General features: G+C 39.2%; 1 protein-coding gene across 6 annotated transcripts in view; it reads right to left on the bottom strand.

Annotated features, from left to right (window-relative positions):
• Positions 1-569: 569 nt before the first annotated feature.
• Positions 570-10874, bottom strand: part of tsnare1 (T-SNARE Domain Containing 1) — a 716417-nt gene continuing 706112 nt past the window's right edge. For 5 of the 6 annotated variants that reach the window (XM_048595867.1, XM_048595869.1, XM_048595870.1 and 2 more), the window contains one exon: positions 570-2192. In XM_048595867.1, the coding sequence (XP_048451824.1) occupies positions 2126-2192 (67 nt within the window). In that variant the 3' untranslated portion in view covers positions 570-2125. The remainder of the gene's footprint in view (positions 2193-10874) is intronic. The other variant, XM_048595873.1, reaches the window with a different exon arrangement.

Raw genomic sequence — 10874 nt, 5'->3', positions numbered from 1 at the left:
TATTATACATGAAGGTTACCCAGCATTTAAGAACGGCGGAAGCAAATAGAAATGTTGCAATGGATGAGGCCAGCTGAAATGATGAACCACAATGCTTTGTGAGCTATTAAATACAGTAGGCCCAAATTACGCTGCAGAGAAAGGTTTAACCAATGCAGAATCTTCTGATATAAATCTGGAGAATATGACAGCTGAAGAGATTGAAAAAGTTGCCAGAAAATTGAAATCTGGCAGCTCCCAAGAGCATGTGAGATAACAGTTAGCATTTTAAAGCACAAAATCAATGATTTGAAAAAGTTATTACACCCAACTTTGTCATGCTGTATAGAGAATCAAGTATTCCTCAGAAGAACAGGAAATGATCTATTGTTGCAATTCAGCAGCTGTAAAATTTGTCACATAACTATAAAACCAGGTGAATTTCAGCCACTATTCTGATCTATTGTTTTCACTGAAGAATATCTAGCTTTGTCAGACAGTGATTGCTGCATCTTTCATCAAACAAGGAAAATGTCTCGGATCTCAATTTTCAACGCCAGCATACTGGGATGACAAATGTCACAACCATGTCAACTAACATAATTTAATCACTTCTGGTCTGGACAACTGCGAAAGGTCCAATAGCACTGATACAATCAAGCTCCTCAAACAAATCTGCATATCTTCATCTTTTGTTCTAGGGTAAGGACTAAGAGTTTAATGCAGCAATGATATAACTATTCACAATAAAAAATAAAGAATACATCAATTACAATGTAGTGTGAGATTGAATCAACTTAGCTGTTCAAACAATCCAAAAACAAACTTTAAAGGGGTACATATATGCTTTGGGAATTAAACAGGTACACAATGTACTAGTTTAGCAATGAGCCAACTTGTGTCCCCAAACTGCACAGATCCATTCGCAAAACAAATCTGCTTCTAAACAGAGATTAAGAGTGAAGATCCTTTTTGAAATCTGTGAGCAGGAAAGGTGTGAAAACCCCAGTGGCTGCCAAACCAGATATATTTTTTTGGAAAAAAAAGACGAAATTAAACTAATGCTGCCACGGAGGCTGAAGTGCAGGAGGTCTCCTCTCAATTCACAGGAATGAAGATAGGCTTCCCTCCGTTTCCCTCCCTTACAGACCACTGAGGTAATTTTGCTGGCATTAATGCCAGGACTCTGAAACTAAAGTCTTCCCTCAAGTGAGTTGCCTGTGGAAGCACAGCCAGCATGAGTTGCTTTATGCTCTGTAAAAATAAGCTCTCTTATGCTGATGTGTGTAATTATGTTCATATAGCTAACATTGATAACTGCAATATGGATTTAACTATTGACAGTGGTTAAGAAAAAAACTATTCATTTTCAACAAACCAACTAAAAGCTCGTATTTTTGACTGTGGAGACAGCTTTTTGAAACATCTGGCAAATTCTTAGACTGGAATACAGACCGAACCTACTTCTCTCTTAACACATAAAGACAATTACAAAACGTGCATTTGAGCTGCGAAGATTACATCCCTTGCCACATTGCAGGCATTATGTTTATGATGCAAAGTATACATAACATCCGTACCTCGTTGGCTCAAAATAAATACAAACAAATTAGGAGACAGTCAGCAGGAAACATCAATAAGCAATAAGCAGAGACGAAAGATCAACTTTGTTAAAAATATAAATAGTTAATCAGGGCTGCAAATATCTTTAAAAATTACTTTCACCTTACTATCTTGAGTTCTCAGTTAAACCAAGGATTTTTGATTGCAAAGAAGGTTACTAATATGATAAAGACTTCAATAGCACAGCCTTCACAAGTAAATCATTAAAATTGCAGATTCAATCGCATTTTGTGTTTGAAATGTTGTTTTAAAAGCGTTTCCATGAGAGCAAAATAGCTTAATTCAGCCTGGAATTCACGAGCAGTTTTCAAGAAGCATTGAACACAGCTAACATGCCAGATTCCCAACATTGTGTGGAATAATCCAAAGGATTATTTGTCTTTTTACGTGGTTGGGTCTAGCCATTGGATGCTTGTGTGTATATTCCAGTCCCTGTTGCAACTCTTCACAGTGGATTTGATGAAACGTGACCACAGATGAAGTGAGCCATCTACGAGTTGAAATCCCACTGTAACAATTGGATTCAATGAGCTGAATTTTCCCAGAGCCTGAATGGTGTGAGTAATGGCAAGGTTGAGGGGGAAAGGCAGCTGGAATGAAAAAAAAAATAGCATTTCAATATTAAGAATAAAAAGTCTGATTTTGCACCTGAAGTTTGAACAGTCAGATGTAAATCTTACTGGTGCATAATTAATGGGATGACAGCATGCACTAACATCTCATTATTACATAGAAACGTAGAAAATAGAAGCAGGAGGAGGTCATTCAGCCTTTTGAGGCTGCACTGCCATTCAATCATGATCATCGTTGATCATCTAATTCAGAACCCTGTTACGGTTTTCTCTCTATGTCCTGTGATCCCTCTAGCCCACCAATATATATCGAACTCCTTCTTAAAAACTTTCAATGATTTGTCCTCAACTACTTTCTGTTGCAGCAAATTGCACAGGATCACCACTCCATGGGTAAATAAATTTTCCTTCATCTCAAAGATAGCAAGAACTGCAGATGCTGGAGTCAGAGTCAACACAGTGTGGAGCTGGAGGAACACAGCAGGCCAGGCAGCATCAGAGGAGCAGGAGAGTCGACATTTCAGGTCAGGACCCTTCATCAGGACTTGGGAGGGGGTAGGAAACTGCGAAATATATTGAGGGAGGATGGTTGGGGCTGGGAGACAGCAGGTGGGATGGTGATAGGTGGATGCAGATAGGGGCTAGTGGAGATTGGTCAGTGGGAAGGGTGGGGTGAATAGGTGAGAAAGAAAATGGACAGGTAGTGTCAGGTCAAAGACCCATTTCATGCATTGCAGCAACAGACATCTCAGGTGTCTTACCTTGCTTTCTTAGTGCTCATTCATTTTACAACTGCTTAGACGTTCACTGCATCTCTGTTTTGCAATACCTTTTTGCACATTGGCACCTCATTCAAAACTTGAAAGGTCACACTACCTCTCTCTTCCCTTGCCTTTTCGTGCACACATAAAAGCAGTCCATTATGTTTACCGGTAATGATCAATTCATGCCATATTCAGCTTTTTCTCCATGCACATTGATACCTTTATCTATCTTTCTTAGATATGCACAGTAATTTGCTGAAGTCCAGATGAGGATGGCAGTTTCCTTCCCTAAAGGACATTAGTGCATTTTTCTGACAACTGGCAATGGATTCAGACTCTTAATTCCAGATTTTTATTGAATCAAATTCCACTATCTGCCATGGCAGGAATTGAACCCAGGGCATTAAAACACAACCTGGGTCTCTGGATTAATAGTCCGGCGATAAAACGGTGGCACGGTGGCTGAGTGGTTAGCACTGCTGCCTCACAGCACCAGGGACCCGGGTTCAATTCCACCCTCGGGCAACTGTCTGTATGGAGTTTGCACATTCTCCCCATGTCTGCGTTCGTTTCCTCCGGGTGCTCCGGTTTCCTCCCACTGTCCAAAGACGTGCAGGTTAGGTAGATGGGCTATGCTAAATTGCCCATAGTTCCCAGGGATGTTTGGGTTAGATGTGGGAAATGCAGGGATAGGAGAGCGGGTCTGGGTGGGATGCTCTTCGGAGGGGAGGTGTGGGCTTGTTGGGCTGAATGGCCTGTTTCCACACAGTAGGGATTCTATGATCTATGAAAACCACTAAGCCTTCACCTCACCCATTTCAGAACCTCATGGCAACTGTGGGTGTTCAGAAGAATTTTCAACAATATTGGAGCCCACATAAGCAAAATCATCTCATTAAATTGGAGAAAATTTAATGCAATTATACACATATGTACATAGATTTACAAACATACACACCCTCTAACACTCACAAGAGAATACATCAATTATCCTCTTTCAATAACAGCCTGCTGCTTAGGTCTCTTTCATTGAACATGTGTTGTTGGCACTGCTGAGAGTAGGAGACCTGAGGGCAACTATTCATTTCAATGATGGGCACTTGACATTTCAAAACCACCCTTCAAAGTCAAATGCAGCAGCAAACAACCAGTAGCACCTTTATCCAGAGTAGATCAGACCTAGGTTGATGTCCTGCCTAGCTTAAAGTAATGTTAAATGAGTAGAGTTGCTTGTTGTCAAGGGACAGAACTTAAGGAAGCTTGGATTACACTGGGCCTTTTTGTCATCTTATGGTCTGGACCGGGGTGAAATTGCATATTATTTCACTCCTGGTTTTCCAGCAGTCAGGATAATTTTTGGTGGTTAATGTGACGTTTTAATTTTGATATTTAAACCAGTCTTTAACAGACATGTTAGAATGCTGCAATGTGCAATTTCTCTTCATTCGTAATGGCACCCCACTATGGGCTGCACCTGCTCAATTGCAGTGGGCGTTGAGATTCTTCCGTAAGATTTTATTTTGGTACCAGAATGTGAGTGCAATGTTTCAGTGCAAACAACAACATCCGGATATTATCTGGAGAAATCATCAGATAATTGAATCACCATAACTGAAGCAATGTTAGGAGTTTCTGCAGTAAAAAGGAACAGGCAATAATAAGGGACTCTCCCCAATTCTGGGACTGTCACTGATCTAAAGTATGCTACAGAATCATTCGCCATGTGGAAATTTAAAAGTAATAATGGGGTGACTTTGTAAGTGTCCCAAATGCATTAAATTATGTTTGAAATGGTACAAAATGAGAGCTATCTCCAGGCACCAGGCTGAACCTCTGACTTCATCCTTGTGCTACCAATTGTATCTTTATAGCTTTAGCTGCCTATTGATAAGAATTTCATTTCTGGGCTCTGGGCCAAAACAAAGCTTGGTGCTATCATCCATAATCATATACATTCCAAACTAAGAGTACAAACTCTCTGCCTCCATTTCTTTGTCAGTTCACAGATTGGTGTCTGAAGCAACATTGAATATGCTGGCTACGCATTTTTCGAACAGGGGAAGTGTATTCATCTCCTTTTCAACTGAATTAGCAGCAGGAGAACAACACAGTAGGATTTCCCGAAGGAACGGTGGTTTGATGGCTGGCATGTGGTTATCTGAGCAGCCTCTGTGCTATCTTTGATCGCTCAGTGTCATCTACGCATTGCGATTCACTAGGCATTACCACTTTGATTCATCAAAATACAGTGGACTGCTGCACAGGTGGAAGATATTGTCTTCTGGGCTGTAGGCCCAGACACACAGTAAGAAGATCTTGAAGAAATGTAATAGTAAACATGACCACCAACACCCTCCCCCCTTAATAGGCAGGATACATGACTGGTTCCCTTACAGGCTGCCTGAACTGGTGGGCATTACAAGCCATCTCATGCTTCAGCTACTGCTGCCATTTCTGTATCCATTACACCATTTATTGCAGTGGTAACCCATTAGATTAGACAAACAGATAACATTCTCTACATTGACATCTATTTGGTCATCACTGGTTTTTGTCTGATTTATCTTTGTGAAGCCTTCAAAACTTAACACGATTCCAGCCTTTACACAGCAAGTAAAATAACTTATTTTTCAAAGTTAAATTATTATTGTTGCCATGCTTGCCCCTATCTGTCTTTCAGTGGGACATTTGATTTTATGTTCGATGGTAATGACTTGGTCTCTGGTGGAGTGGGTATCATTTGAAAGTTTCCAGAAGACACGAAATTCTGAAGTGTAGTAAAAGTGAGGAGGAGAGTCAGACATCCCCGGCAGGCCTTGGCAGACTGAAGAATTGGACAGACATACATTACATAGGATTCAGAGAAGTGTGCGATGACAGACTTTGGTTGAAAGCATGAGAAGAACCAGTACAAACCAAATGTTGCAATTTTCAGAGGGAGCACGAAAAGAGAAAAACATGACAATGTACCTACACGCATCTCTAAGGTGGGAGAAAGCTGATAAAAAAGCAAATGTAATGTTTAGCTTTATAAATAGGCATTAAGTACAAATGTACTCCGCACTTTAGGAAGTGTATGAAGTCCTGGCTGATGGCACAGTGAAGATTTACTAGACAGGTTCAGGATAAAAGACTCCAATGATGTTGAGGGACAGTAGTGTTGTCTAGAATACAGAAGATTAAGGAACGATGGGAGATTAAGCAACGTGATGAGTTTTCGTGGAGTAAATAAGAACAATATTTTGTAAAAACTGAAAGAACTGCGGATGCTGTAAATCAGGAACAAAAAAGGAGTTGCTGGAAAAGCTCAGCAGGTCTGGCAGCGTCTGTGAAGAAAAATATCAGAGTTAACGTTTTGGGTCTGGTAACCCTTACTCCACTGGCAGAAGGTTCATCAAGTTGAAGGTAAATTGGTTCAATTCATTTTATACAGCAAGTTGTTGTGATCCAGAGTGTGCTGCCTGAAAGAGACCCAGAACCACAGCCTTTAGTAATTTTCCAAAGGACATTGGATTCGTACTTGGGAATAACACTTGTGAGCTACAAATGCAGAACAGAGAAGTGGGACTACTCGGATATCCTTTTCAAAGGTCTAGCATAGTTACAAGGACCAAATTACTAACTTCTGCACTATACTATTCTTGGATTCTAACTTGTCTTCAAATAAAATAAGTTACTTTTTTAAAAGCCTACAACATGCAATTTTTCTGTTCAAGTCACACTTAGCATCATAGAGTTGGAGAGTCAAAACAGGTCCATCAGCCCATTGAGTCTGTGCCAACCCATCTACACTAACCCTACTTGCCAGCACTTGACCATAGCTTGAATGTTATGACATTTCAAGCATTTATTAATCAAGTACTTTTTTAAAGTTTGTGTGGTTTCCCACTTCATCTGCCAGACAATGCATTCCAGATTCTCACCATCCTTTGGGTGACGGTTATCTTTTACTCAAATCCTCTTTAAACCTTCACCTTTAAATTATCCCGTTTTAACTAAGGGGAACTGCTTCTCAGCCTGCTCTCAAGAAAACAAACCAAGTTCATTAAGTCTTTGTTCACGGTTAAAATACTCCATCTGACGGAACATCCTGGTGAATCTTCCCTTTGTCCCCTCCAGTGCAATCACATTTTTCTTATAGTGTGGTGACTAGAACTACACACAGTATTCCAGTTGTGTCTATGACTCTGTGACTAGAGCTCTGACATACTTTTGTTTTCCCATTGCCAGCTTTGCCACAAATGGTTAAATAGGTCTGACCCCATACAATCTGACAAGATCGAGTATCCTCCATTCCTGCAGGTACAAATTCTACTGTACTGTGTTTGTATTGTGAATCCTCCCATCCCGCCATATAATTGGACAAGAATGCTTGATATTCATACATCAAATGATTTCTATAATATCTGAAACTGAGACAAAACTTTGCATTCTGTATTTCTTTTAATCATTAATCAGTGATCAGAGCATTACTGGCAAGCCAGCGCATATTCCCCTCCTTAAATGACTTTGAGAAACGAGGACTGGCAAATTTCTTGAAGTGCTGTAGTCCATGTCTAACTGTGTTGTTAATTTGATCCAGTGACAGTGGTGAAGCACCAATACAGTTGCAAATCAGGATGGTGACTTGGAGGGGATTTAGGGCTAGTCGCTTGTCCTTCTAGGTGGTAAAGGTCATTCATTTGTAAGGTCTTGTTGGCAGGGCTTTGGTGAGTTTACGTACATATAATACATACATAAACCATGTTACACTGGTAGTGGAGGCAGTGAATGTTTCAAATGGTGGATGATGCGCCAAGCAAGCGACTACTTTGTCCTGGATGCTGTCAAGTTTCGTGAGTGTTGATGGAGCTACACTCATTCAAGCAATTGAGGAGTCAGGGGTCTGGTGCAGTACTTGTGTTTTGTAGAAAGTAGAGAAGCCTTTGGAGACTTGGGAGGTGACTTACTCATCAAGGAATTCCCAGCCTCTCATCTTCCTAAGAGCCAACATGGGCATATGTCTGGTCCAGTTCAATTTGTGGTCAATGGTAACCCTCAGGGTGTTGATTGTTGAGGATTCAACGATAGTAGCACCAATAAATGTGAAGGAGACTAGATTAGGTTCAAAATTTTGAGAGATGTTTGCTGTTTGTCACTTGTGTTGCATGGATGTTATATGCTCCTTTCAGCCTTTATCTCTCAAAGTGCACTACTGGCAGGAAATTCTAGCCATATTCTCGACAAACATGAGTTTTCACAGTTGGGTCTAGGGACTCCAGAAAGACTCCAAGGAATTTCTGAGGTCAACAATTTCATGAAATTACGAAGCTTGTCACAACTGGGTCAATACCAGAATATCAATGCTTCAGGATTGTGGCCTTATACATTTTTTTCTGTATTTAATAACTATCCAATATCCTTATACTTACAAATAATAGGAACATCCTGAACTAACAGTTCTTTATTTATGTTACTGCAACCATCTTTTGAAAATTAGAAGCAAGCTATGGACAGTCACAAGCTACATGTCAATATTTGCAGACCATTTCCCATAAGGTTAATTTTTAAACCCATTGTAATAGTTTGCACAGAGGTACTTAATATTTCATGGTTGTAAACTTTAGAACCATGTTCCCTGACTACATCAAGTGATTCAAGCTGCAATAACTCACAATGCAGCGATGATTTTTAATCACATTTTGCAATGCAATCTCCACTTAGTTGTACCAGGCATTGAGCAGTGCCATCAGCAATTTTTAAAAGAGGCTATCACATTAATGACAATGTTGTAATAATAGCTCATCATAGATTAATTAACTCCATCAGTTTGTTAATTTAAAACAGTAAAGCATTATATAAGTCATGAAGCAGACATTACAGCAACAAACTGATTTCTAGCTGGGCAGTTTGCAAATCATAGCAAACTTAATGGAAGCAAAGTTGCAACATTGTATGCACACAGCCCATGGAGTTCTTAAAGGTGAATGCTCTTAACGGTAAGGTACACATAAAATTCTCACCTTTTCAAAATAGAGCTTTGTAACCTTTACAATAACAAGTGAGCTGATTCGTCTGGACAATTTATTGGTATGTTCCTGATCACACAATGCTGATTTGCTCTGGAGATGTCAATGATTTCTATAATCCTCAGAGATATTACCTGTAATTCCTGTTTATGTTGTCAAATTTCACTTTCATGGGTATATTTCCTGTTCCAGAATTTGTTTATCTTGACACACTACATCCAAGTTTTGTTCCAGATTAGGCAATGACTGTATTCATCCCTCAAGCTGTTTCAGGTGCTTAAAATCTTCTAGATAATCATTGGTTTGTTGCTTAAGATTTTCCAGCTGATTTTGAAACTTCTCATTTTACATCATGGATTTGTTTAATTATAGCATAGTTTTAGCCTTCTCTTGGTGGTGTATTTTCTTTGAATCATGTTTTTGTCTATGGCTTGCTGGAATTCTTTCATTAAAACATTATTGCTGGGTTGATTTCTTAAAAGATTGTCTTATGAGTGATTTGCAGCTCATTACTGTGTATGCTGTACATCACCTGTTTTGTCAGGCCTGTCCTTTTCTCCAGCATTGCTTTGAGATCAAGCCAATATTTCAGTAGCTGATCCTGTTGAGCCTGATCTGTTTTATGTGAGAGTTACTCTGAGATGTCCTGTAAATGGGCAACATTTTTAATTGGGCTAATGGTATTCAGTTTATAGCTTATTCTGCTTCCATTTTCTCTTGACCCCCTTTAGCACTTCATTCACCTTTATGAGTTAATCATAGGTATTCCCTAAAGACTGCATCATCTCAGAGGTAGTACTTTCAAGTTTGGATGAATCCTGAGCTACTTGTTCACCAATTTCCTCTTGAGCTTTCCTTCACATCAGAAAGCTGAAACTTTAGTTCCACTAATTCAGAACAAAATGATGTTCCATTCTTCCTTAATATTCAGTTCTGCAAATGTTTCTTAAATACTGCTATTTTCTTAATGTCTGCTTCAGTTTATCTGATGTCTGACTGATCTTATGGATCAGGATTAGTGAAGGTCATAGCATGTCAGTGTACCTGCATATATCCATCCATCTTATGATGTGTGCCAAAATCAGTCAGACAAATGGTACTTGCACTGCAGCACTATTTAACCTGCACATACAGTTGTGTGATCACTTTACATTTGAGAGTTTTGTCAAGACTTGCAAACTGTTTTATGATTTATGAGGTAGTACAATGGCAATAGCTCCTTTGGCAATCTTAGTCAATAACTGAACGGAATTGAATGAATTAGCTTTATTGTTGCATATACTCATACAAGTACAGTGAAAAGTTTGCAAGTCACCACTTACAGCACAATCTTAGCTAATTATTGATTCTAGAGTATAAAATCTTAAAAAAGAAATTGGAAAAATAAGAAAAACTCAGATGTCCAGCATTACAAAAATTCAAAAGGACAAAATCATAGTAATAAATTAGAAAAATAAAGAAACAAAATTTGGAATAACAGTGCTTCCATCATAATATAACAAGAAAAACAGAAAGTTTAAAAAAAAAAGAAAATTGAAGATATAGTCCACTTTGTCCCCCAGTTTTCTGAGGACAGATAATTTGAATTTTTGCCAACACTTTGCATGGTGTCAAAACATTAATGTTTTCCATTAGACTGACAGTGTGAAACATGTGTTCATCACTTTTTGTCTTGAGGTGTACATCATCAAATATTGGTTTATTCACCACTTACATACATCTCTGGATGGGATACCAGAGGTTGCTTGAAGGTAATCCTTGCATGTGGTCTGTTTGCATGGACCTTTGAAGCTGCATTAGCCATTGCTCCAGTACACAGCCTCTGTCTTTGCACCCACATAACTTGCAAAATTGATTAAAACTCAACATTTCATGGGACCTGAGATAGTAGGAACTGCAGATGCTGGAGAATCCGAGACAACAAGGTG

The sequence above is a fragment of the Rhincodon typus genome, chromosome 4, assembly GCF_021869965.1.
Source record: "Rhincodon typus isolate 14 chromosome 4, sRhiTyp1.1, whole genome shotgun sequence".
Classification (NCBI taxonomy): domain Eukaryota; kingdom Metazoa; phylum Chordata; class Chondrichthyes; order Orectolobiformes; family Rhincodontidae; genus Rhincodon; species Rhincodon typus.
Note: the sequence above shows the minus strand (reverse complement) of the source record. Positions and strands in the feature narration are given on the sequence as shown.